Here is a 27,745-nt window from a genome sequence, read left to right as displayed (position 1 = left end):
CCGTTTAGGAAGAATGCTGAGCTAAAAATGGATTTTCTTAAGCCTTCAGGCTCACAAGATTCACATCTGCAGAAGCAGACATGCAAAATTATGAACCCAAACCTCTTTTCCTCCTACCAATGAAAACTGATGATCTGGTTTGTTCCAGCAAACAGGAAAACCAGTCACAGTCTCCTGCTCTGTAACTAACTCTGAATTAATTTTATAGCATTCTGACCCAGCTGCTTCACTCTCTGGATCTGTTTGCATCTTTTGTGGAGAATTTAATTCCTCCTAATTTAATCTCATCTTCATATCTTATTAAAATGTTGCTTCCTTCACCATTTCTAGATGAACAGTGAAAATATTAAATATAAATTATAAAGAGTAAGCTTTGTGGTTCTTCTGCAATCTCCTCATCTTCAACTCCATGCTTTGCCACTCAATGTCTACCTCTCTTTATAGCCTTCCAGCCTGTTTTCAATTAAGAAGACAGTGTTCATCTTCAAGCTGATTTAAATTAATTTTTCTAGAAAGATTTCATGAGGCACAGTATCAAATGCACTGCTTAAATGCAAATATATTAGAGCTCCAGCATTCCCTTCATCTTTTAATTTTGTGTTTCTATCAGAAAAGCAATCAAGTTTGTCTGGTGAGATTTATTCTTGCGGGAGGCTTCACGCTGCTGGAAAGAACTCTCAGGCACCAAACACCCATGCCCAGAGTTGTCTCTGAGGTAGCTTGATGTATCAAAACCTCTAAAAGAGAGGTTTTTGGGGGGCTGAATTATGTTAACCCTACACTGTGGGCTCAGATGGTTGGCACTTCTGTCATTATTGTACCAATGGAAGCCCAGGCAGAGCTGTGGTTTCTGTCTCAAAGTGTTGGGATCTTTTATAGCAACCTGGGGCACAATTTGCCTCCTGGAGGGCTGCAGCCAGGGTTTGTGGTCCCTCCACCTGCTGAAAGCTCAGCAACAGCTCTTCTGTTGTGGCAAGGTCACCCAAGATACCCCAGAAAGCTGTGTGCTTGTACATCTGCCTCAGCACCATCTGCAAAGCATCCTGCTCCCTGCCAGTATCACTCCCAGACTCTGTGGTGGCACTGCGCCTGGCCAGGATGGGGACCTCCTGCCTGGACTCTCACCACAGGTTTAGCAGTAAGCTGCTGGCAGCAGTGGCCATTGCCAGGAGGGACTCAGTCACCCAGGGACCACTGCAGGGACCTTTTGACAGACCAGGCTGTGCAACTGGCCTTTGTGCTCCTCATCTTCACCACATTCTAAAGCAATGCTGATTAGGTTAGAAAGGGTATAAGGTATATATTCATTAAAAAGTGTTTTGGGATAATATTGCTCATTTTGAGTGTCTGTATACGCTTTTCTTTAGTCAGCTCTTAGTCTGCTGATCACAAACTAGGGGAAATAATCACATGCAGCATGGAATTTTCACCATTTCCCCCAATAACCTGGGCTCATCTGTATCAGCTGATTTACGTATAGGCTCATTTTTCTTGAAGTATTTTCTCATATGCTATTAAGAAAAGATATTTTATTGGCTTTTCCTAATTTCTGAATTGTTCATGTTTCTTTTATTGGTCTCATTGAAGATAGATTCTAGTCATTATTATTTTCATGCTCACCTTTGTTTACTAATTAATGAACATATCTCCTGTCTAGTTTTTTTTGCTTGTCTTCCATCTATACTCATATAATAAGTGTCTTTCATATTCCCTTTAAATCCTTTGACAGCATGAATTCACTATGATTTCTTTTTTTATCCTTATCATTCCCTGCTGAGCTTTAAATGAATCTGTATTCTTGTTTGACTCCCTTCCCACCATTTCCTATTTCAGTACAGGATTTTAACCTCACACCTTTGAGCAGTCCCTTGTGAGGTGACTGTAACTGTGGCAGATAACAAACTTTTTGCGCACACTTATTAGCCATGCAGACTGTGCATCCCTGATTGCCACAGAGATTGGAGGGGTCAAATCTGGAGATGGTCCCTTGTGAATTATGGGCACAGGGCCTGGGTCAGGACAGGGACCTCTTTCATTGGGTCCTGCTGAGCTGAGCATCCTCCCATGAACCAGGCAAGCTGAAGGTGGGCTCCCACCCCAAAACACCAGGCATTAGCTCCCCAGAGCAGGCAGAAGTACTAGCAAATTCATCAGGGTCCTTCAAAGGATCCCTGGAATACACTCAATGCATGTGCTCTGGAAAAGCAATAAACCTCTCTCTGTCAATAATTACTTCCTTAAATAATTAGTAATTATTTGTATAGTACCTTGAAGATGTTAAGTGCTCTATAAGTGCACACATTATTTTGGCATTTAGGGGTCCTTTCAGTCTCTGCTGGCAGTGCCTGGTTCTCATCATTAATGAGTTATGTGACATTGCTTAGGGGTAGATGCGTCCAGCAGAAAGGATTAGTTGCTATCTCTCCCCACACTCTATTAAAAAGAACCCAAAATCCAAACGAACTTGCTGTTTGCCAGGAAAGGGAATATCTATCTTCACCACTCCCTTAGGGCAGCAGAAATCCTCATCCTGGGCCCCTGGTCAAGCCAAAAAGCTGCTGTCCTGGGGGTGGGGAGCAGAGCGGAGCTAGTCTGACCCATTCCAAGTTCCAGCTGCAAACCCTTCCCTCACTCAATTATGTCTTATGTGGGGTGAGGGGAAAAGGCAAATTCCCTTCTTCAGGCCATGTAAACCATTACATTTTTTGCTGTCAACACTAAAGTGATAATTTTGAAAATGAACAATTTTGGTTTTTAAGAGTCACTGCGGCTCTAGCAGGGACACTGGTGAAATTATTCTCAAAGCCAGGCTACCAACATATTAAGTAGCCTCTTTGTGTGATTTGTCTAAGGCAAGTGGAAGTGGTGTCTGTGTTGGTGCTGTTTATACTGTTCCTACAAACTTACTTAAAGCTCCTGGCTAATTCATTATTCTGGGAGCCTAATGTAAGGCAGCAGGTACTACAGTTCCCCTGCAGAGTCTATTTTCAATATTAATTATCTTGCTGTGCGTTAAGCAGTTTTTGTTTTTGCGTTAAAAGGTTTATGAAAATTAGATTATTAAAATGATAAAAACTAATTTTCTGAAGTGTAGCCACTCTGCAGCAGTCAACTCGAAAGAGAAAAATATGTGCACTTAGCTGTCTTGGAAAAATGGCACTATAACTAAATTATCATATGGGGAGGAAGGGAACAGTGGGAAAGGCTGCTTTATCACAAATGTTGTTGCTGTCCTGCTGGCCACACGCTTGTGCTTGTGTTGATGGGTCTGCTGCTCATTTTCATTTCCAATAAAGCAGATTTTTGTCTAAGAAATTAATTTCAATATATGACAGGAATGACTATCGCTTGCAAACATACCACATCTGCTGTGAAGCTAAGCCTGACTTGACAGCGGGGTATATTTTGACTACTCTTTGAGGAGGAGTGGGCTGATGAAACCTCTCTGTGGCTGGGTCTGGTTTCAAGGCATTAAGCTGGGCTGCCCTCTTACAGGGGCAGCTGTTCCTGGAGGATGATCTTATGGTTAAAGGAATCTCTTTTACAAACACAGTTACTGTGCCTCAGTTCCCTTGCTGCAAAATGATGAGGAAGCTCTGAAGGAGAGGGATAAGTCACAGCCCTGCCTTCTGTGAGACATTGCTATTAGTCTGCTAATGCTGACAGATATCTGGTTTCACTCCTTTGCTCTTTATCCCCGGTGACATCCAGAGGGACTCTGCAGAGCTGTTATGGCTTATTACAATATATTGCTAAATTTGGGGCTGTTGGACCTCAGCAGATTTGTTGGTTTAATTTTGGCCTAACTGTGAACTCTGAAGTGAGGATTGGATGGTTAAGAAAGATATATCCATCCCTTTCTCTCTGAATCAGTGGGCTGGAATTGTGATCCGAGTAGTGCTGCAGCAGAGGTGGGTGCAGCTCTCAGAGCCCTGCCCTGCCACTCCAAAGCATCCTTACCACAGTTTTCTGTCCTGTCACCTCTGCTTCTTCCATTGCAGGGCACGTTATGTTGGGTGAGAGAGGGCAAACTGGGCAAACCAGCAGCAATGCCATTCCCATCCACAGTGCTCCACATCCTTCCCTGTGACTCTGGCACAGACCGACCTTTTCCTTTCCCCCTGTCATTATAAATGTGGTGACTTTTAACCGGCATAAAATGTTTTGCTATAACAAAGTTTCCTGCCTTTCAGGTAGAGGGATCTGCAGAGAATTTTTTAATGCTAAAGCCATGGGGATTAAAGTCACTCTTTTCTTTAGCACTTGTCACCCCCTCTGCACGTGCAACAATGAAAACTAAAGAGCAAAAGGTGCTTTGTGAGATACAATGTAAGCCAAGAAGCTAAGGACAAGCAGGAGAATCACTCTGATTATTTTCCATGTTGCATATATCCATTTTATGTGGTCCCGTAGTGGTTTCTGCATTTTGGAACACTTTCCTTCAATGACTAGCATTCTAAATATGGTTTTTTCTATGAGGTTGTTATCGTTATTGCTATGAACTGTTATTTGTTGATATCATTCAGTTTTTCAATGTCCTAGAATTTATTATGGGTATTAGAGATGCCAATGTTTATCCATTTTACACCTTCATTATCTGATCTAGCCCCATCATTACTTCAGATACATACAATGGTGCTATCATTGTTGTCTTGTTTCATTATAATTCCCATTTGTTTAGTGCTTCATTTCTAAGAAATAATTTGTTAGAAAACATGCTGAAGCATAATCAGCCCCCATATTACATATGTTTGAATCCCAGGCATTTGACAGAAAATATCTGTGACTGAGAGGTGGCACAGTGTCTGTTTTACATCAGTGTTAACAGACTGGGCCAACAAGCACACTTAGTGCTAGACCCTAACTGCCTCTGAGAGCCTAAAAAGCCTATGATGGATACCCAAATCTCCTGCATGTCCACAGTGAAGGTTCCTCCCCATGTTGAATATAGTCTCTGTCCTCGGAAAATCAGGAATCTACCATATTAATATATGTCTCACTTACTGTAATAATTCATGACTGATGTGTATTTGATCTTTTTTCCCTAGTTCTGCTGAACTGAACCTCTGTAAGGTTACAGACAGTTGCAGAGAGGGGGAAAGAGGAGAGAAAGAGGGAGGGAAGGGGGGGGGAAAGTAAAGCAGGATGCAGCTGCCTCTGACTGAGATGGACATAGACGTCACCCTGTCATGGTGGCAACTGTTAGATTTTTATGCTGAGAAGGATTTTAAGGATCAACTAAATAGAAAGTAAAGCTGAGAGGAGAATGCAGAGAGGAAAGGGGTCAGAAAGACAGCTGTGACATGTGTGACATGAGGGGACTCTTGATTAAGACAGCAGCCTGTCCACACTGGGCGGAGAAAGTACGCTCCCAGCCTAGGACAAATTGCTGAATGTCCTGCCTGGGAGAAAGCACTGAAAAAGCTGACCTGAATCCATTTTTAGCAGTGACTGTTCTTCTGACTGGAAGTGCTTTCCAGCTACAGTGAAGCTGCACTGTGCTACGAGCAGGTTCTGCTTTGCTGGATTCCCGCCACATCAGTTCTCAGCCATCAGTGTGAGGTGGTGGGATTCCACTGACACTTGGAGTGGGACAGCCTGGGCTTGCTCAACAGCCCTTGCCTCTGACAGCACTGTGTAGCTCACGGCAGTCTTTGGCCACAAGTAACAGAGAATCACAGGAGGTCTTACAAGAGCATCTGCTGCAATAAAAGCAGATAATTGTATCTGTATTTTAGGGAAGCTTACAGTGAGTCTCAGTTAGGAACCCCAAACATAGCACTTCATCCCTGTTAAAAGCTGGAAGGGAAAAGCCTTAGTTTCTGAGCTTGTGAGATGTCACTAATAAATCAACTCGCGGAGAAAATACCAGAAACAGTGTTGTGGAACAAATTATATGATTAAAAAAATATATTTCATCCAGCAAGTAACTATTACTCCCGCTGACATTTGTTAAGATATAATTCAGTGAAAAATAAAAATTGTGTTTCTGCTATAATTTTTGGCTCAATTCCCACAAATACCAGTCCTCAATCTTTAGCCAAAATTTGCTGAGGCATTGTCTGACATAGAAAATGGACTCCTGAGCTCTAATGTAAAAGCTAATTACAGCAGGTACTGCAAGACAGGGCAAGAGATAATGCCTGTAATGCTGAAGAAGACAGGGTTTGGTACCCATTCTTTTCCAGAAAAAAAAACAAACAAATAACAGATATCAGTAATGCAGAACATGCTCGCAGACACATCCTACTACAGTATTGAAAAGCATAAACTGCCTTCTCTTCTCTTCCCTCAAACCCCAAATGCCTGCAGCAACACCAACAAATACCAGAAAAATTAGAAATAACATTCCAGTTCCTGGTGCAAAGAAGCTGTGGCATGTGCATGTGCACACAGGGGGAAGTGTGAGGATTTGGTTGGTAGGTAAGAAGTCAAAATTGATTCTATACAACATAAAGTTTGGAAAGCCTGTCCATCCATTCACCTGGACCTGCCTTGTGCCTGGGCAAAGATGGCAGCTGGGTCAGTCAGTGCAGTGATGCCCATCTAGGGACAGCAGGATATTGTGGGGGCTTCTGTCTCCGCAGGCATTAAGATCTTTGGCATCAGGTCAGAATTCCCCAGATGCCTTTCCCTGCTTAGCACCAGGGAAGCTGCACTTTGCTGACAGTTTTGCCTGGAGGCTGTGTGTTCACACAAATGGGATGTTTGCCATAGGCTATACAAAACAGCATAGGAATGAGGGGGCTGGCAAAGGCAGGGTAGCAGCATGGCTCTGAATTAGGCTGGAGGGAAAGTGCTGCAAAATGCACTTTTGTGTGGGAACTGCTCAACACTGAAGGCTCAGTCTGCCGTGACGGTCGTGTGCAGGTTGTGGGAGCAATGAGGGATCTGTGTGCAGCAAAGTGCCAGCTCCCAAACAGTGTCCGAGCTCAGGCACCAAGAGAGAACACAGGTACCTGCTCCCAGTGCTCAGCTTTTGTCACAACTCCATAAGTGACTTGGAGCATATTATCAACTTACAGAGAAATGAGAAATAGGGGATCTTCGTTCTCCAGCAGGTGCAGGGAAGCTGTCCACTACTTTGTCAGGTAGATGGCACAGGCTGTGGTATAGGTTGTAAAGTACCTCTGCTCCCTGCTATTTTTCAAGCACCATATTCCATATATTCCCACTGGATTGCCTGGGCCCTGCAGCTGCAGCTGAGAAGTGTCTGTGTGGTTCCTGCCAGGGATTATTTTCTATACACAGAAGTGGCAACAACTAAACATCCCAAGCTTAAAAAAGGCTTTCCCTTCTCTGAGGTATATGCTTCCTGTATCTCTTAGGATCATGTGTTGGAAATGAAACATGATTCATCTCATATGAAATTAAATGCTCCAGAAAAACACCTTCCAGTTTTTCCCTGGAAAAACTCTACCCCACCATCACTCTCTGCCACCCAACTAATTGTCACAGCATGCCTGAGACCTTCCCATTCTATGAGCAGCATCATATAACCCTTACATTTCAGCATGCAACAGCCACCAGAGATCACACATATGTGTTAAATTCATTTGTTGAGGGGAGAGTTCCCAGATGGAAAAATTGTAGAGCTGTTCTCCAAGGTTTGTGCCTGATATGCACCATCCTTGCCCTAAGCTAAGATTAATATTTCAAAGGAACTACAGTCTCCTGTGGGCACTTTCAGAGAGGTCCTGCAGGCCAGCTGAACCAGGGTAAATTTCTAAGATGTACAATCTTCTTGCTTCTTTCTCCCTGCATTATGTATAGTAATAAACCCCTTATATAAGTACACATGTGCCATCAGGGATGCAACGTGAACTTTGATAATTCTTATTACCCAAGGACAGGCAGGTCTGTTATTTGCTGTTCCAAAGCTCACAGCAAAGTAGTGGGATTGTGTTAAGGTTTGTCTGGCCACAAAGAATTCATGCTATGTCTTGCACAGCATGGGATACACTCAGGAAGACATGGTTAATACAGCATCTCTGTACTGGCAGTGAGACAAAATTACCTTCCGCAGTTGTCACAGCTGGCATGGGATCAGGTGGGTGTTGACCACCCCACATTTGTGTTCCTTGGGGCATCAGGGAAGGAGGAACACCACCTTATCTTAATGCAAGGTGAAAATCATATCATGGTGTTGAAGAGGAAAACGGTGAGGTTGCCCTTGGGAAACAAGGGAATATTTGTCGCTCATTTAGGAAACAGCAGGATGAGACTTGCAAATTGGCTAAATGTCTGAGTAAAGTTCCTGGAGGAGAAGAAATTAATATGCTTTCTGGTACATGTTCTAATTTTCCATCACATTGTGGTAAGCTTATGGTGGTCATGACACGGTTTGTGATAGTGATCAATATCTCATTAGGCAAAATTCTAATTTGCTAATGCCTGAAGCTTGAAGCCTCACCTTCCAGCATCAGCCCCCTGTGCATTATTGCTCTCTGTGACAAATCACTTGCGTCCTTGCTCTTGACCTGGCAGAGTTAACTCCTATCTCGACAATGCCACTAGCTCAGTTTAACCTCCTCTTTTTCCTTTGTGTGAAAAGCTAAACCACAGCTGTCTCTCAGACAAAATGTGATGCAGAAGGCAACGCTCAGGCTTATTCCTTCTGCCGCAATCCCTGCAGGAGATGTGGATGGATAACTGTGCCTGGTACGCTGGTTTACACAAGAATGAACACGATACTTCAAAAAGAAAAAGGCACTTTCTGGTGATCCAGAACTGCTGCAGTTTCCTCCTGCAACATGAGGAAGTTGCTGCCTTCCCCTTCCCGTTTTTCTCCCCGGGAAATCCATAGCTGGTAGTAGAGCAGCACCTAGAGGCGGCGGATGCCAGGGACAGCCCTACCCGGAGGGGTCTCCGGGCAGGTGGCACAGGGGGCTGGGGAGAGGTGCTGTCGGGTCCCAGGGAGCACCCACAAAACTGCGGGGCTATGGTAGAGAGTGCCGTTTTCCCAGTGTCACAGAGGATTTGGGGATGAAACCCGAATGTACCCAAACTTCTTCCCTTCCATATCAGATCCACCAGCTCGGTGAGACTGAAGAGACCCACCAGAGAAGATTTCTGGGGGGATCCTTTTGATCACTCACCTTCCCAGCAAGCAGAGAAGGGGAAAGGGAAGCCAGTTTGTGCAGTTATGTCTCCTCTTGTTAAACCAGAGGCTCTCTGTTGGCAGTACTTGCACCCCCAGCCTGCCCATAACCTCTCTCTCTGCTTGTCTCCCCTGAAGTCTTTGCTGCTTCCCCAGTTCCTCTGCCTGCCCTGTTCTTCCACATACTGACACTGCTCCAAGGCAGCCCCGGGATCTTCAGGGGCAAGTTACCCTAGAAAAGCCATGGAAACTGCCCTGCCCCATGGAAGTCCTCTCTGCATGGAAGCAATCACTGCCTTATCACTGAATAATCCCTCCCAATATATGGTGATTTTTCAAGTAACGCTTTCTCATGTGTGTCTGTAGATCTTGATATAAAACAGTTAAAACTTTTCTGGAAGTCAGGCATGTCATCTGATCCTGACCTGTCAAGGAAGAGAGAACTTGCCATCCGTGCAGACACGGTTAGTCATTAGAAGTTCCCCTTGCTGCTCACTGGGGTTCAGCTGGCTGCTTCCAGATGGCTGATTCTTCCAGCTATTTTTCCAGACACCTTTTTCTAAGAGATTAAATAGTTCTTTATACCTAATATTTTCCTCTCTCCCTCTCAAAACTACTTTTGTGTTCATATTTAGTCACTTCTCTGTCGGACTTTAGCAGCCTTTTGCCAATTGCTATGGATCTGTATTGACTTTAGTATTTAAGCATGCATGGGAAAATATGGATGCTAGAAATAGTGCAGCAATTTAGTATAATGCTATACACTTCCTTCAATTAGTCTTAATTTCCTTATTAATATAGCCATGAAGCTCATTTTGCCTACCGTGTCTACCTTGGAGAAGCATTTCATTTTCATTCTGGGTTTAGGAGGGGAACGTCTGAGCAAAGGGGTAGAATTAGGGGAGGATAAGGAGATCTGAGGAGAGTCAGGTCAGTCCAACCCTTCACAGGGGGCTGGAGCACATTACCAGTTTAAGATTGTAGTTAGTTTCTGCCCACAGAAAGAGGTCTCAAACCTTTGACAAGGGGATGAGATGGCTGTGTGACACCTGCTGTGCAAACAGAGCTGTGCTGCTTTTCTGCTGGGGTGAATGAGAGAGGGAAATGAGGAACTCAGTCCATGTACCGGAAAAGTTGATGAGCACATGGAGACCTCACCTTGCCCGTCACTCCTTGGGCCAGTGGTGGGCTCATCCTCTTATCCTGAAGGCTGAACCACTCCTGAGTTGCACAGCTCCTGGAGTGAGGACTATGGCAAAAGCAGAGCTGATGGAAGGACTCTGCACAGGACAAATGGGCAATGTATCTCTAAACTAATACACGTTACAGCAGACGAGCTTTTTGTGTGCTTTTCCAACCCTTCTATTGATCTTATTTAAGATAAGCCTAATCCCAGCACAAACAGAACAACACTAAGGTCAGAAACAACCTTCTAAGATGGGGCCTCAGTTCTATGCCACATCTTACTGGCTTTCCTTGTCACCCAAGGTTCTGTCTCTGCTGCTGGTGGCCAGCGTCACTAATGGTGTTACTCTGGCATTAAGGAAGTGCATCTTAAGTTCATATTCCCTTTGCAGAGGACCCCTGAAAAATGTGTAAGTATGTACCAGAAGACAGTCCTGGCATAAAATGGACAAACAGGCAATAGAGACATATACAGAGAGAAAGGAGAATGGAAGTAATTTTCACAAGTGAGACAAGTCCCTCGCTGCTGCCCTGCCACAGGACACCCTGCATTTTGTGCTTTCCTTACAACCAGTTGCTTTCTTTCACCCTGTTTTTCCTTCCTTCCTCTCCCATTACATTCAAGCTACACAAGCTGTAGTTATGCTTTGTACAAAAGCATTCATGCAACTTAGTATTTTCACTGTGTCCTACCACCATCAAGCCAACAAGCTAATTCATCACAGGCCTCCCTGTGCCTGGCAAGCTGGAAGGCAGTGCCTTTAGGTGTCAGTGCTCATAATGGTTGTATTTTCACTTGCTGGTTCCTAATGTGCTGGTCACCAACCCCAAATAAGCAAGGAACCTTTCTCACTCCTGCAGCCATTGCTGAATCATTAATCAGTCTCCCTGAGTGCTTTGTGCAGCTTCTTGCCACCTCCACCAAGGGCTTTTGGCCACAGAGGCCCTAGGACAGGGTGAAGGTGGTGTGGTCACAGCACTGAGCTGTGGTTACTGAAGGAGAAGGTGCAATTTGCCTTACTCTCATGTGACGAGCAGCATCATCATGCAGATCTGCAAACTCCTTGTTGTTTAATCAGATCCTCGTATTCCAGCAGGAAGTGGTGTGTGGAACCAAGCAGGACTAGTGTATTTATTAAAGCATGTCAGCAAACAAATTTATCATTAATACTCATGAATAAGACTGTGCATGCTTTGGAATGTGCCTGAGACTGTTGCTTGCTCTCCTACTTGAGCAGCACCATTAGGAGCCTTCTTTCTTGCTCTTGAGATCAGCTTGCTGCAGGGAAGGATTTATCTCTGTTTCCAACTCTCAAAACAATAAAACTGATAAAATTTTGATTCTCAATCCCTGATTAGCTTCACTGACTAAAAAAATCTGAGCTCTGCAGCTGGTTGACATTTTCTGGGAAAAAAGAGATGTATTAATCCCATATTCATGTCACAACTAAGTCTCTAAAGAGCATTCTGCATTAACCAAAGTTTTCCTTTCCATCATCTAGCTGGTATCCTCAAATGAGCGTATTTGTTACTGCTGCTTTTCTTAACCTATTGGGAAAAACCAATCTAAGCCTAAAATATTGGTCTACAGGGAGGATGAAGAGGGCTGCAGGAAGATATTCTCAGGAGAGGAAGTCACTTAACTGCAAAAAAAAGCATGTTCTGTGCAGGCCTGGGCTCTGGTCTGCAGAGGGGCCAGTTCTGGAAGTAACTTCACTGATGCTAATAAATCAATATGAGTGTGTATGAGATCAAGACCTATGAAAATTGATAAGAACAACAAGCCAGCTGGTGTGTGTCAGTGTAACTCCACAGCATTTGATTTGCACCCATTGGTCCACTCCTGGCCATAAGGGCGGAGTGTACATGTGCCACAGGGTGTGAGCTGCTGCAAATTAGGGGCCCTGCAGAGCCCTGCTCACCGGGTGCTTCAGGGACTCCATTAATTGCTTAAAGAGCAGATGAGCTGTTTGAGCGTTTCCTCGGGAAACACTGAAAGAAGTGGAGCAAGAGCATTTGGAGTGGAGTTTCATGGGCAGGCTGGAGCAGCTGGTGGGCAGCAGGTGGGCTGGGCAGTGGGAGGCAGCAAAATGGGCTCTGCCTGCACACACCACTTGGCATTAATCATACCTGGTGGGTTTCTGAATCCTCCTTCAAAACTTCCATGGGAGACGAGGCGTGGCGTGACTTTAACTCTGTGAGCTGTGGTAGAGATGCTTGTCTGGAAACTACATTAACAGGGAAATCCACAAAGCGTGTCAGTTGGTTTTCCAGACTGTAAGCAGTCTGGTTTGATTTTTTAGTAGATATTAGGTCTGATGGTGCTCTCCTTCTTTTTAGTGAAAGGGAGACAAGTAGTAGCTGTCTTGCTCAATGTCATGAATGGCTATTGAAGTCAGCATTGGCTGTGAGAGACATTTCCCTCATTAAATTAATTCTGATGTGCAATATTTCATTAAATACAAGAAAACAGACATTGACTGAGTGTTGCAAAGCCTTTCCGAGCTGCAGTTATTGCTTCTTGTCCTTTGTTTATAAACTAAGGCCATATTAGAACTGTACAAGTTGCAATTAACTTAAAAAGTGGCAGTAGCTTCTCTTTCCAAACTCACAAACAGGAATGATTTAGCCTCCATAGAGGGGAAAGTTGTATTTCCCATTCTAAAGGTGGAGGTTTGAAGCCCAAACCTTACCTAGGGTCTGTTCTGTCATCTAAGAGCCAGGAACAGAGGTCAGATCTCCTGTACTCCAGCCCAACCCTGTAACTACAGGGCTATTCTCTAGTCTCTTATTCCTGCAAGCCATTACTCTGTAAACATGATAAATAGACTGGTATAAGTGTTTAGCATTGAATATTTCTGAAGTATAATTATTCCAACCTCCCTTGGCAGCAGAAACATTACTCTTATGTCAAAGATGAGGAAACAGAGGCACAGTGCTTTGTCCAAAGCTTGTAGGACTGTTCAGATCAGAGTCCTACAGCTCTGGGCTGTGGTCCCAGGTCAGTCCTATGAACTGTGTTGCCTCTCAGCGCCAGTTACTGCCAGTGAATTGAATAATAGCTCAGTGGAAGAGGAAAATTAAGCATTACTGACAAAGGGAGACAAGATATGGTTTTCAATGAGATTTGAAAACTGAGACAGAGAGTTGATTAGGTTCATATCACTGCGTGATCTAGAGATGCTGAACAACCAGCTCTCCACAGCTGTGCTGGTGGGAATATCGACCAGATGGAATTACTCCTCCTGAAATGCAGGATAGTGCTGCAGTGCTACTTGGAGGGCATTATTTTATCAAGGGAAGAAACAAACAAACCTTTCTTTCTCTGACCCTCAGAGTCTCAGGGAAACCCTTGTGCAATAACATGGTACTTAAATTTTCCTTGACTGTTTTGCAAAGAAGGTGATGTCAGAGAAGTGATGGAGACACAGTGGAAGAAAGTTTATAGGTAACAACCCTACTATTATCAGTACAATGAACACCTCTGTACTGTGAGGCCACATCTATGTTGTGATGGGAAAAACTGCAGAAAAGAGAACTTTTGAGCGTGCTGAGCCCCTGAGTGTCATCCCTCCTGTCCCTGACACTTGCTGTGCCTTGGCTGTGTGCTGGATGGAGGAGAGACCAGGAGGCAAAGCAACTGGTCTGCACTTCCTCTTCAGGTCCTGTGGTTGAATGACAATGATCGACTGCACTCAGGGTTTCCCCTTCCAGACAACCGTAGGGAATGTCAGATGACAACAGGGGAGAGTGGTATTGACAGTAGGCTGAGAACTGCAATGAGCTGACAAGTGGTAGAGGCACAGTGAGAGAGAGATGAGGGTGTGCAAGCAGCCACACACTAAATGTGCAAGACATAAGACAGAGTGGGAGGATTATGGATGCTGAAATTTTTGGAATGCTAATTTTCCAAGATCGTCTATCTTGGCTGTGATGCTCCCTCTCCAATTACACTATTGATGCTTTGTTATGTGAAATCTAGTTCCAGCTGACTGACATACTGTATCAAACAAGGCACATCATGAATTGGTATGTCAGCCTGGTGAACTGAAGAGGAAAAAAAATAAAATATCTATTTCTGAAAACTATCTTTAAAAAAACATTTAAACCCCACAGAAATAAAAATACCAAACAAGCTGCCTCTATAACTTATTCTTTACAACTGTATTACCAAATACATCTTCTCTCTACTCACACATGTGTCTGCCAGTTGTGCCTGACTTAATGGGGCACCTGGAGTCCAGGAGGATCCCCTCATGGTGAATCCTCTGCAGTTCACATTAGGAATTATCATCTGCAGCTCTGTTCTCCTTTACAGACCACACTGTTGCTCCGTAATGACCCAGTGGAATGAGTAAGCTGAATGGAGCTCCATTGCTACTGGAGGCTTGGCTGCTCCTTTTGAAACTGAAAAAACATGTTTTGTTGCAATGGAAAGGATTAGGGAATATTTACAAACAGCCTACCTTCCAAGGTTTTGGAAAAACCTTTCAACAAGTTTCTTTGGTTGCAAAATGGTCTCAGTCAAAGCACCCCACCTCTCTGGTGCCCTGCTCTGCCTTTAGTGCTGTTGGAATCCTGTTTCCCCTGTGATGGGTAGCCTGAAGAGAGAAGATGGGCTCCTTGCTCTGCCTGCCTGCTGCCAGAGATGCTCCTGCTGACCAGGAGAAGCATGGCCTCTGGGAGCCCTGGCAATGGCTCTGCTTGGAGGACCTTGAGTGGCCAAGGAGGTCACATAGCATGTGGAGACAGTCAGGGTACCAAAGGTTTCATGGAAAACAAGCAGGATTTCTGTATAGCTGGGCACAGTAGTGAATTCATATGGAATCTACATGGATCTTCAGCTGCCTCAAAAAGGAGAAGTGGGGCTGAGGAGGAAAGGATCAGCATTGATTAAGCTGACAGATCTGCTAATGTCACTGTGGACACAACCACTTTCCTTTTCTTTGCCAGCAGCAGCTTCAATAATAAGATGCAGAGGGAGAAGGAGGGAATGTCAGCGCTGGGCTGCTCACAGTGCTGCTGGCAGTATTTAGATGAGAAACTGGTGGTGTGATGGATGGCCATGATACAAAGATACATAGTGATCAGTGCTCTGGAAATGCAGGCAGATTAAGCAGGACCGTGCCTGACTAGTCTGAAGGTGACTCTACTGAGAGCCAGTTGTTAGATACAAATCGTTTTTTGTTCCCCACGAATAATATTTGTACAGAACTCTCAACAGTTCTTGCAAATACTTTGGCAGATGCTGCTTTCTCACTTTGACCTAAATCTGCTCACTGGGCTCTGAGGCTTACAGGTAGAGAAGAGCTTGTTTGGTCCTGACTATCCAAGTTGCACATCAAGCCTTGGCAGAGCTGAGTCATCCAGCTGTCCTGTTTCCATGGTCCTGCACCCAGTGCCCCCACTGGTTAGCCACTGTACAGCCTGGCACTGTTGTCACACCATGGTCTGAAGAGAAACTCAATTCTTAAGCTCTATACTGTTCTATAGGAGTTTTTTCCTACTTTTACCTTCCTTCTGGCAGCCATGGAGGATCAATACAGCTCTGACTAAGCACCTCTAGCTTCATGAGATAGTGTAAGGCAGCGTATTGCTGGTTGGTCTGGAATGTAAGCCTTGTGAGATGGGATAGTCTTTGTCATCTTCATAGGCATCTGTTGGGGCTGGATTGAATAGGGGCAAATCACAGGTAAGGAATGTGAACCACAGTGACTGTGCCCTGTACCTGTATCAAACCTGATGAATGAAACTAAATCTTTTACAACCACAGTTTTAGCCCTAAACCCCTCCTTTAGAGAAGGAGGAGGGTGATGTAGAAATCGTGTCTAGACTAATTGGTGTATTGTGTGCAATTGTAGTTAAAAATAGTGTCCACCAAATCTTGTATCTCACACAAGACTTGGCTTTCAAGTCTAATGTAAGACTGCTCAACTTGGATTTAGACCTCATTCCATCCATTTTCATGGACAGATTCACATTAACTGAAGGGTGTTTGTGGTTTAATAAGCTTCATGTGTACTGGACAAAGTTAGCTGTGATGGGCAGCTCTGAGAGGAACCATTTGTATAAATATCCAGACATCATTATTTGGATCCATATCTCCCTGGTCATTATGAAGAGGTAATCTTTGACATCTTTCAAAACACCAAGTCAGGCTATTTTGAAGTAGATTTCTGCTTGGAAATGAGTATAAATCTTTAATTTTCTAGGAGTTAAATTGAATATTATTAACATCTCCAACACTAGGCTTCAAATATAGAACATTATGCATCTCTATCTTGTGTTTTCACTTAGCCAGAGGCCCTTCCTTTGCTGTCTATTTCATCCAAGGACAAAAGTAATTTGTTAGGATAGCAAATTTCCTTCCACTCTTGCAAATAAGCATTAGAGCATCACTACAGAAATAATCCATACTATCTGGATTATGGCAATGAAATTGCTATAAATGAAAGCTGGTTTCTGAACTAATATGTAGAGAATATGAGAGAGAGATGTACACATGAGGGGCATAACTAAACAGATTTCAGTATTTATTTTTCTGACAGAGATTCTGTTTCTCCTGAAAGGATAATGTACATCTATCTTGCCAGGAGTTTCCTTAGAGGGTTTAAATGAAGAGTGAAGTTTTAAGAACAAAGTGAAAATGGGAGAAGAAATATACTGCCATGGAAAGCTCAAAAATGAGGCACTTGGAGTTTCAGAGACTTATCATTAATCCCCTCCTGCCCCGAGGGCATTCCTGTGTGACCATGAAAATGACACACATGCAGCTGTCTGGCAGTTTGCCACATCTCAGGGTTTGATGGACTTTGCTCTGGGGATGGCTAAACCTCCAGCTGTTCAGCGTGGCAGTTTGTTTTCCTCAACAAATTCACTCAGATGTTTATCTGAATCCACAAAAGCCAATTGTAAATCGTTCCAAATGTTTTTTTCTACACCTTTTCTTACCGAAACCCTAGAAGACAAGCAACCATCAAAACCTGAAGGCCTGACCTGCCTGAGCACCACTTTGCCTTTAGATTGGGATCAGTGGCTGTATACTGGGATGTACTGGGTTGTGCTGCTGTTGTACTGGTGGCTTAACAGAACGTGTAACAAGGTTCACCTTATTAATACAGGGGGGAAAAACAAAGTGAGCTCTTCAAAGTGAGCAGTGATAGAGCTGAGGGGGTGTGTGTTGGAGGAATCAGCCACAAGCTGGCGCTGCCAGCAAGGGCTCCCAGGAGGGTAGTGTGTGTGTCATGGCTGAGCCATCAGTGCCTGAAATGGTTTGGTTCTCATCAGCTCAGGCATCCTCCAGATCAAGAGATTTAGAGCAATGAAAAACTGTTTCATAATAACTGACAAAATGTAACCATTGATTTTGAAAATGCTGCACAGGTTTGATAAAAGAGCAGAGGCATGATGGATGACAGAGAACTGTGGGAACCACCTGTTAGGTTTTGCTTGGGATTGAGTAAAAGATGAGAGAGAGACAGACAGAAAAGGATCTCCTTAATAGTACCATGAATTTGAATAGTGTAAGACTCAGACAATATAACATATCTTTCCCATCCTATGCAACTGCACACAGATACAGGGATGGTTACTGAGACAATATCTGATTCCTGCAGATAAAATGTTTATTTGCTTTTATAAAAAAAAAAGACCTGGAAGTACAGCTCATGATTGCAAACTGAGAAAGAGGACAGATATTTCCAAAGCTACTGCCAATCCCCTTACAAGGAGATGATTTGACTCCTACACATACTCAAGAGGAATCCATGACTCAACACGTGGATCTGAACTGAATTGCATTCACAGATTTTTGTTCATTGTGACTCCTAAGCTCCAAAAGTAAGAGCCTTTTTTAAAAAAAAATAAGTTAAAAGGAGACCAGGGGGTGATGTTAAAAAAACTCCAGTAAACAAATCCTTCTGAAATAATGGGAGCAACTGTACATATTTCTCAGCAGTGAAAGAACTAAAATTCAGATGTATTCTGACTCAGATAAATCTTGAATTTCCCCTGTATACAACTGAGACTGTAAACTGGAGAAAGACTGCTGTGGGGAGATGAAAGTTTCCTTGCCAGATGAGGACCTGGCTCCTGTTGCTCAAATATATACATGTTTTTGGGACTGTTTACTTTGTGATAGACAGCTCTAAATCCAGGACTTTCAATCTCTTAGCAAAACTCCTGAATATAATAAATGCACATGCAATAGACAGGATTCAGGGAAACTCTCAATGAAGTCAGTGGAACCTGTTGCTGTGACTGATTCCACTCAGGTGAGAGCAGAATGGAAGGTGTTACCTCTCCGGCCCTTTGCTCCTTTTTCCAGTGCTACCAGTAACACAGACAAGTGCTGCATCATTTCCAAGCAGCCTCCACACCCGAAATCAGTGAGCTCATTAGTCTGCAGACAGGCAGGGCCAGGACACAGTCAGAAATTCGGGGTTAACTGCATTACCCTGGCTCAAGCTTGAACACGCTGATACCAGCCTCTCATAAGAGACCAGAGTTCTTGGGGCTCAGCTGGAGGATAAGGTCAGGAACTGACATTTTTTATTCTAGTTTTTAGAACTTCTGCCTCCAGCTATATAGATGAAGTCCACTCCCTCATTTAAAAGTTCATAGGAATACTAATGTGATAGGAATACTAATGCAATGGAGGAATATGTGTCACTCAAACAGTATTACAGGCTAAGTAGGCAACTGGGTATTTTCTAAAAAGCTGTCAAATGGTTAATGTTTGCATGCACAACCTGTCTTTGCTGGGAAAGATTTCAACTGGCTGTGCATGGAGTGTGTTAGCTCTCCTCCAAAGCTGGATGACTGCTCAGGAAATGCAAGCAAAACGCTCCCAATTGGCCTCATCTAAGCCATCCCCCATCACTTATCTTATTTGTCAAATAGAAGCATTAAATCAAAGAAATCATAGAAAAGAGAGACTGGAAGGCCCCTAAAGGTCACTTGGTCCATCTGCTGCCCTGCGGCAGGTTCAGCTTTACTCGCAACCACTTCTCTCTGCTTTATTTAACCTATTTTCCGAAATCATCAGTGGTGGAGATTCCAGAATTACTCACCACTAGATATAAAGTAAAAGATGTGCTTCATGAAAAATACAACTGTTCAGCTAGCAGCTTCTCTCTGTGTTAATCTGTGTACAACACATCTGCTGTGTGGTTTACTAATCCTTCAAAGAAACAGGCTGATCCTTTCGGGAAATGCGAATCTCAGGATTTGAAAATGGAAAGTACATGCTAACGTTAGCCTGTAAGGTTGTTGTTTTGGTAATGTGCATAGATGAATTTTGCCTAGATGGGATCTTTGGTCTAATGTACTTATGCAGTAGCCTTTAAGACTTTAATTGTAAGAAATGGGATTAGGCACACACTGAGCAGCTCCTGCGTGGTGCCCTATTATTGATTTCATTGAGGCTGCTCAGTGTTTTCTTTGCCTTCCCAAGGCATAAGGTAAAAATGGACTCAACTCTGTGTTTGGTTCATCCTCTTTTTTTCCCTTTTGTTTTTTATCCTTGAGCATATTTTTATGGAAGAGGTAAAAGTGCCACACAAAAGGCTCAATGCCACAGTCATTGGCAGAGGGTTTCCGGTTGTTTCCTTGGAGAGCCTGTTCCACATTTCAGGTCCAGTGACTTCTCCCCAGGACCTACTGGGAATGCACTTCCTGCAACCTTACATCCTACCAGTGCTGTGAAACTGGCACCCTCATAGAATTCACACGAGTCAATGCCAGGGTGACAGAACCATGTAAGGATATGAATGGCATGTTATGGATTTAAATTTTTTTTTAATACGTAATGTCCACATCTTATTCTCAGTCAAATTAGCTGAAATCCTAAACAATCTTGCAGGGACTGCAAGTGGGTAGAAAGGAAGAATGTTTATAAATGGATGAGAGGAAACAGCAGGAAGAAGTTTTCACAGAAGAGGCAATTCAGAGCTAATCCCAGGCTCTGCTGCGTGACAGTGTCTCCGAATGCCCTCTTATTTACTGATGAAGAGCAATTGACTTTTGGGTGTTACTGAATTTTCCTGTTTATATGTTTTAAGCATTTTTCCAAGATTGCATACTTCACAGGAATATGTGGGACAAACTGGCAGTGGAAAGGAGCAATTGTAAACTACTTAACAGGCCTGACTGTCATTTTTGTTCACCCTGTATGTGTATGCTTTTTCAAAGTAGTTTTAAGGAAAATGAGAGTCAACCCTCCTGAGCTTACACTCTTATGCAGTCTGAGGAGATGGCATAAAGCTCGAATTCCCTTTTCAACTCATGGAATATAAATCAGAGAATATTAAAATTTTAAAAAATAGTTCTGCTTTGGTTAGCACTGGGGAAATCCACGATTCCAGTGATGGAGAGTAACAGTATAAAACTTGTTTATGCATATCAGGTAGTGCAGGTTTTACCATCAATTCCTGACTTACCAGCAGCTCTCTAATTAGCTGTACTTTCTTCATAGCCTCATATTCCAATAGTTTCATAGACTGAAGCTATGAAATTTGAAAGATGTATCTTGATGTTGACTGCACAAAACAGTTGCTTCTCTGGCAGATCAGAACTCCCTTTTCCCAGCAGAGCAGACACATATATGCCACCTGCTTCCTAATCCAGGACTTCTATAGTTTCACTTTTTGTCATCACTTAAGAAGCCTTAAGATTAGAGAAGGATGTAAGTCAAAAGATTTGAGGCTCTGAGGGGTTACACTGCATTCTGAGTGTTTGTTGTTTGTTAGAGTTTTGCTGGTTTTTGATTTTTTCTTTTTTGAACTTTGTGCAAAATACTTGAATGTGGTGGAATTAGAGACATTGCCAAATTACTGGCCTACCACTTGTCTTTTTCTCCCTAATGACTTATCCTCCTGTTTGCAAATGCTCTTGTTTGAGTAGATTTGGTTGAGTGTAGCTTTTCTCTGGGTATTTTAAATTCCTCTCAGAATAAACCCCCAAAGAGAGAGTTAAGGAAGAAGAAACTAGGAGGAGAAATTCCTGGGGGTAGAGAAATTGAGCTAAATACTTTTTAATAGCATGTATCCAAAAGAGAAACATATCTATCAAAGGGTTACCTTTGCCAGTTTTTCTCAACAAATCACCAGAAGCTTTGATTATGCAAGAAACATTGGACATTTTCCCCACTTTTTAAAATATCACAGTATAATCAGAAATAAATAGATTACAGTTGATTTCAACATAGCTTTATGCTGTCCAGAAATAAGGTGGAAGAAAAACCTTCTAGATAAAAGCAGAAATTTCATTAAGAGATAACAAGTGAAACACTTTCTTTGTTAAGTGTAATTAGCAGTTCAAAGACACTTGCTTTTCAAAGTGTCTGCTTTGATTCCTGTCAAATGCAGAGGCAGTGATATTTGACATGACATTCATCAACTAACTCTTAACATAAAAAGATGTGATGATATTTCTCTAACTGAGGGGATGGAAAAGCAAGACTTTTTTTTGTTTGTTTTTTAAATGAGCTTGAGAAATAATTGAAATGGCTGCCAGACCTCCAGCAGCAGGTTGTAGAACGCTGGATGGGAATTCAGTTTTTAGCTGTTCCCAATGTTTTTCTTTCAAAAGTGTTTTACTTTCTGACGTTCCAGATATTACTTATAGGAATAGTTTTTTCCTGTTTTTACGATACCTCCTGTTTAAATTTGCCTGTTCTGACAGCTTTCTTTGTGACTAGTTGGCTCTTCTGCAGTCTATTCCAACTGAGAGGTTTAAAAGTAGTTTCATTTTATTTTTGATCTTCCTGTGACTATCAAGTATTATGTTGGTCTTTTTTTTCTAGTCGACTGCTCTAGTGTTTCTTTCTCTTTACTCTCCACTGACTCCCAGCACATTTTTATTTTACAGGAGGATATTTTTTTGTGTTCCCTTCTTCACATGCTATTTTTCTTAGTCTCTGGATTCTACAATTAGCATGATTCTGCTTTTTATTATTATATAGCATAATCTATAGAATGTCTATCAGAATAATCTAGAATAACTAATGAATAGCCAGATAGAATGATCTGCTCCCAGCAGAACTCCCAGGTCTATGCTCTAGCTGAGAGCTCAGGGGAGAAGGGGTGACTGCTTCTACTCCTCGAGTACCTCAATGTGTCTTTGGTGACTGCAGCAGTTTGTTTCCATGTGTCCAAAATCTGCCCCTTCAGATTTCACACAGGCTGTGGAGAGCACTTCAAGCTGTGCAAAAAGAATCTGAAAAGCCAGTAGAAATACTTACTGAAATAAGGGAGTTTGAAATCAGGCTGTGAAAATAACTGTACAGGCTATTTTTTGTTTTTCTGTATCAGTGGTTCAAGGTTATAACCTTAAGCCTGATCTGTCTTCTGGATTTGTTCCTGACACAGGACTTTCCCTCCCTTCTCTTGTTACCAGCTTGGTAGCTTGGAAGTGTGACTGCCTGTGTGAAAGGTAAATTTCTGCAGCAAGAAGTGTCCTAGAGGCCTTGTTGGAAGAGGGAGGATATACTTTGGAAAAGCAAATGTCTGAAGGAGCCATAGCTGCTGCTTTGCAGAGTGACTCAGCTCTCTGGGCATGGGTTTGCAAACGTAAAGGCAGCTAAACTCAGTGTTTGCATGAACACAATGGACAGACAGTCATACTTTGAGGTCTGGTACTGACATATAAGATCTTCCATCAGCTTTACAGAACTTTTTGCTATGAAAAGGGATGAATAAAGCCAGTGGATTTGTTATCCACAGTATGCTGCCACATAAATAAGAGGAAGACACTTGCAAACACTGTATGAACACTCAGTCAGGGAAGGCCCCTGCCCCGAGGAACTTGGGGTCTGCATGAGAGAGCAGATCACACAGGAGGGAGAAGCCAGAGGCAACGTGACCAACAGAAAGTTAATTCAGATATCCCCAGTTCAAGGTTGTGCCCCTCTAACACCCCTGCTGAGTTCAGGTCCTCTCAGAAGTTACATATACTTCATACACCAAAACACAACTCTGCTTTGTGGTACTTCACAACATGAGGGAGCATAGTGTCTGTGTGAACAAAAGATGAAACTAATCTAAAAAGTTTGTTGATTCTACAAAATATTTTGGGAAAATGTTCATTCTGTTTCATATATGAACTAACTGATGTCTCTCACCTGCAATTGTTCACTATCAATATTTTCCTAGAAAACCCATAAATAGGCATAAGATTGAATTATCAGCAAACAGTAGATAACAATGTTTTCTTTTTTGTCAGTCAAGTTTGGAAACCTGGCTCCAAACCCCACGATAATGCAGTTGGAGACTAAAAACATACCATTAGTGTGCTTGCAAAACTAATGTAACTTAAAGTTTGATATTAGAAATACTCATTGAATAGGACAGAAAAAAACCCCTCCATCTCAGTAAATTTGAAGATTCTTAAAAGATAACTTAGAAAACAGAAAAAAGTGTCAAGAATATTTAGTCTTGGTTTTTGCCTATTCTTGACTCACATGTGGAGTCTCATTTGGACATGCATTCCCTTCTTCTCTAAACTGAAACATTCATTGCTATTGTACAACACAATAAACAAGACTCTTTTCATCCACTAACTGCCAGGTATGACACCCTATGAGTAAAAGACCTGCACGTCATCAAATCCTGTACTGAGTAATTTTCCTTTAAAGAAACCATTTTCAGTTTATCTCAAAGTCCAGCTTAGTTCTCTGAGCATCCCTGTTATGCCAATACCATCAAATTTGTATCAGTATTACAGGATTATGAAGTGGGATCCCTTACCCTGTCAACTCTGTCTTCACATTGATACTTCCAACAGAGCAGGTGCTATATTTTATTAGTTACAGAGATTCACTGTGCATCCAGAACCTGCCCTCTGCACCCTGCTTTTATAACAGGATTCAATACAGCTGAGCAAATACAACCTCTGTATTATATATGAAGTACAGGGAGATAATAGGAACAGAGTAAATGCTCTGAGTAGATACACTGTACACAGTGAATCAGAAACACAGAGATACTCTGCAAGATGAGGGAAAAGGAGGAGGGAAAATGTGTTTAAGGTCTGCCATGAAGGCCCAGAAAACCCTGCTCAAAGGGTTTCTGTCCCAACCAACTCCACAATCCCTACCAAAGGCCTGGATGCAATTACAACTCCAGTATATTTCCATGCCAGGCTTCAGTTAAATTCTCAACACTGCAGTCAAATAGCGGGGGAAAGACCCAAACCAAATCCAGTGTACTAGTTGTTAGTAGCACCCGACTAGTGAACTGACAGCAATTCCCCACCCCAAACAGCTCGATCCCTTTGTTTCGTTTCTACTTACCTCCATTTATCTCTGGGATATTTAAGGCAAAGGCTCATTTTGTCCTGCAGATTCGGTGCTGCTGCTCAGTATTATTTTGCCAGATCGTAAAAAGGCTCCTGACCAAAAGGAAGAGGAAAGCAATACGTAAAGCAAACACAGAAGCCCAAGAGGAAAGCTACACCCAGAAGACCAGCAGGGCAATAGCAACGGCGAGACTCGGAAGCAGAGAACACTCCCAGTTACTAACTTTTTCCGTCGTTACATCTGTTGCAAAACAATTTTACTGAAAACTTCTCTTCCTTCTTGCAAGCAGTGCTTTGCTGTAGTGGAGACCTCAGATAAACTATATGATGAATGTGGGGTTTGGGAAGGGGGGGTGGTTGGTTGTTTTTTACCATGTAAGCAAATTAGTGAAATATAAACTGGAAGGTCAGCTGACTGCTTTAAAAATATAGTGCTAGTCAGTAATTATCACAAGGTGCATTTGTCCATACTTCAGATTTTTTTTTTTTTTTAAATTCAGAAGTCTTCAATGGAAGCAGACTCCTATTTGAAATAACCACCTATGGGGCTTTCTGGCCAGAAAGTCTCAGTGCAGGAGAGGTGAATGTTTAGATGATTAATAACTTAATTTTTTAAGAGCTTGATGGGCAGACAGGGAAAATATGCCAAACTGTCCTTGCCTCAGAGGGAATTTTAGTGCCAAAAAAGAACTGCAATGAGAAGGAGAACTCATGATTTCACTTCTAAAGACTTTAAGGGTAGAGAGATGTGTGGAGAGGCAAAGGGATTTACTGCAGGAGCAGAAGCTGCTGGGCCCAGCTGTGTTTTCACACCCCTGCCTCAGTGGATTTAAGCTTCTCCAAGTGCCAGGGTTGTTCCTCGGTGTAGGTCATAGGGTAGCTATGTGTGTGAGCCCGCAGAGGCAGCATGGAAACTTTTGTCACTGACATTTAATATGTCTTGGAACAAATAACAAGCAATTTGGTTTGAATTAAAAGGTTCTGACAGCTACATTTTGCCAAATGTTAGTCAGAGAGGAAAACTGATGGATATATCGTGTTTGAAAATTCCCAGGGTGCAGCAAATTCATTTGTTTTCCAAAAATTGGGCTCAGGTTCTCCCCTTGCCTCAGAATAAACCTGGAACTACTTCAGGGAGGCTGAGAGAAATTAAGGTCATTCCATTCACCGGGGTAAATGAAATCTGTCTTGAGCCCACAGCCAGGGAATGCTGCATCCAGTAGCAGAGGTGTGAAAGAACTGCTGAAGGCAGCAAGGCTGGCAGTCGTCCTGTTAAATGTAATATTAACCCCCACCCCTGTGTCCCTGTAACCCTCTGACATCTTGCTTTGTAGTTTTCCATCTCCATATGCTGATGGACTTTTAAAAAGTTATGAGTTATGTAAGGAGACACACAGATCATATACTAGTGATAATTCTCTCAGCTCATGGGAAAAAGGAGTCGTCTGGTTCCCATCCAGGATATTAAGAGACCTGAAGGTACTTGGTTCACAAATCCCCATAGATCCAATGGAGCAGGTGTGCCTGTATCCTTCATGCTCCTTGAAAACTGCAGTCAGTCAGCATCTCCTCCAGGTCTTGTTTTCTGAAGGAGTCTTCCAATGTGTGCTCCTCTCAGCCAGCAGCAAACCTGAAAGCCTTCCCATCCAGACTGCCAAAGAGTGGACATTCAGTAAGGGCTGGCTGTGAGACACCAGCCCAGGAGAAGCAGAAATGCCCCCAGCCCTGGCTTACCCATTTCCTTCAAGCTGAGAACTGATCCCTGGGCAGGAGTAACCCCCTCAGTCAGAAGGCAAAGTCAGATGCACCTCTCCCCTCTAATGCAGTGGAGCCCCATGCAAATCCTAGAGCAGAAGCTGTCCAAAGTTCAAAGACTGAGGTCTTAAATCACTGTACAATGGGCAAGAACTGATTTTAGAGGGACAGGACAATTGTGTTACCTCATTGAAGTCCTTGTGTACAAAACCAGACCTTTAAAAGAATCTAGGTTAATGGTAGAACATAATTTATCTGCCTCTCAATTGCTTTTAATGAGCTTGGTTGGTTTGGGTGTTTGGAGTAATTGCCAGCAAAGGATTTGTTTTGTGTTTGTACTTTCTCACTGCTTGCAGAGCTGGTGACCTTACGAAGGAAAATCAGTGGAGTAATTCCAGCACAGTTATATTTAAGCTATTGGTTTTCAAAGGGCCTTTGTGGTTCTTGAAGCAGAATATTTTCTTCCTCATTACTAGTGCAGCACTGCCAGAAGCACAGGTAATGTTGTCAGGATTACCAAACCCTGCTATAGATGCAGCAAGGACAGGATTTATTGTCAATCCAGAGGCTATTTACAATCCTAAATAGGGAAATTGTCCTATTCTCCCCTGTGTATCATTCTGTATATTAATTCTATTAATACTTGAGCAGATTATATATTTAGCTTTTGTAATTATAATTACTAGTATAATTATTCTGTACATTCCCTCTGTTGCATCGCTGCTTCCTGCACACCTGGGGTACTGGTATGGGGGGTTCAGTGGGTGCTGAAGTCACTCCCCAGGCACAGGGGACTTTGCCCATTTAACTCCCTGTCCCAGGTCTCTAAGATGACAGAGAGCAAACAGACCTTTGACCTTTTGGTGATCTTTGACCTTTCAGTGGCATTTTACTTTTGGGGCAACTTTTGACCACCCACTGAACTTTGACCCCCTAGGGTGACATTTGACCTTTTTAGGTGAACTTTTACCCCCTGATTTGACCATTGACCGTTTGATGATATTTCATTGTTCAACCTTTTGGGAAGACCTTCAATCTTTTGGAATGACCTTTGTACCTTTTGGTGTGACCTTTGAAATCTTGTTGGCATCTTACCTTTGAAATTCTGGGATGACCTTTGGCCTTTTTTGTGACCTCTGACCTTTTGTGATTTTGCCTTTTGGGTGGTATTTCACCTTTCAATTACCTTTGACCTTCTCAGGAGATATTTAGTGAGAACTTTGACTTCTCATTGACATTTGACCTTCAACCTTCTGATGTGAACTTTGACCTTTTAATGTGACCGTTTACCTTTCAAATCCTTGAGGTTTCCAGATGACCTTAGATCTTTTTGATGACTTTTTGACCTTTTGGTATGAACTCTGACCTTTTCTGATGGACAGTGACCTTTTTGTATTACTTCTGGGGATT

The 27,745-nt window shown here is 42.8% G+C and overlaps 1 protein-coding gene across 2 annotated transcripts in view; it reads right to left on the bottom strand.

Moving 5' to 3' along the window:
- LOC116791829 (calcium-activated potassium channel subunit beta-2) overlaps positions 1-24,849 on the bottom strand; it is a 146,034-nt gene extending 121,185 nt beyond the window's left edge. Inside the window, exon 1 of one of the 2 annotated variants that reach the window (XM_032698212.1) lies at positions 24,576-24,849. In XM_032698212.1, coding sequence (XP_032554103.1) covers positions 24,576-24,613 — 38 coding nt within the window. In that variant the 5' untranslated portion in view covers positions 24,614-24,849. Of the gene's footprint in view, positions 1-18,583; positions 18,603-24,575 lie in introns of those variants that run through there. The other variant, XM_032698213.1, reaches the window with a different exon arrangement.
- Between the last annotated feature and the right edge of the window lie 2,896 nt (positions 24,850-27,745).

This window comes from Chiroxiphia lanceolata, chromosome 10 (genome assembly GCF_009829145.1).
Source record: "Chiroxiphia lanceolata isolate bChiLan1 chromosome 10, bChiLan1.pri, whole genome shotgun sequence".
Lineage (NCBI taxonomy): Eukaryota > Metazoa > Chordata > Aves > Passeriformes > Pipridae > Chiroxiphia > Chiroxiphia lanceolata.
This window is presented reverse-complemented; position numbering and strand designations above follow the sequence as displayed.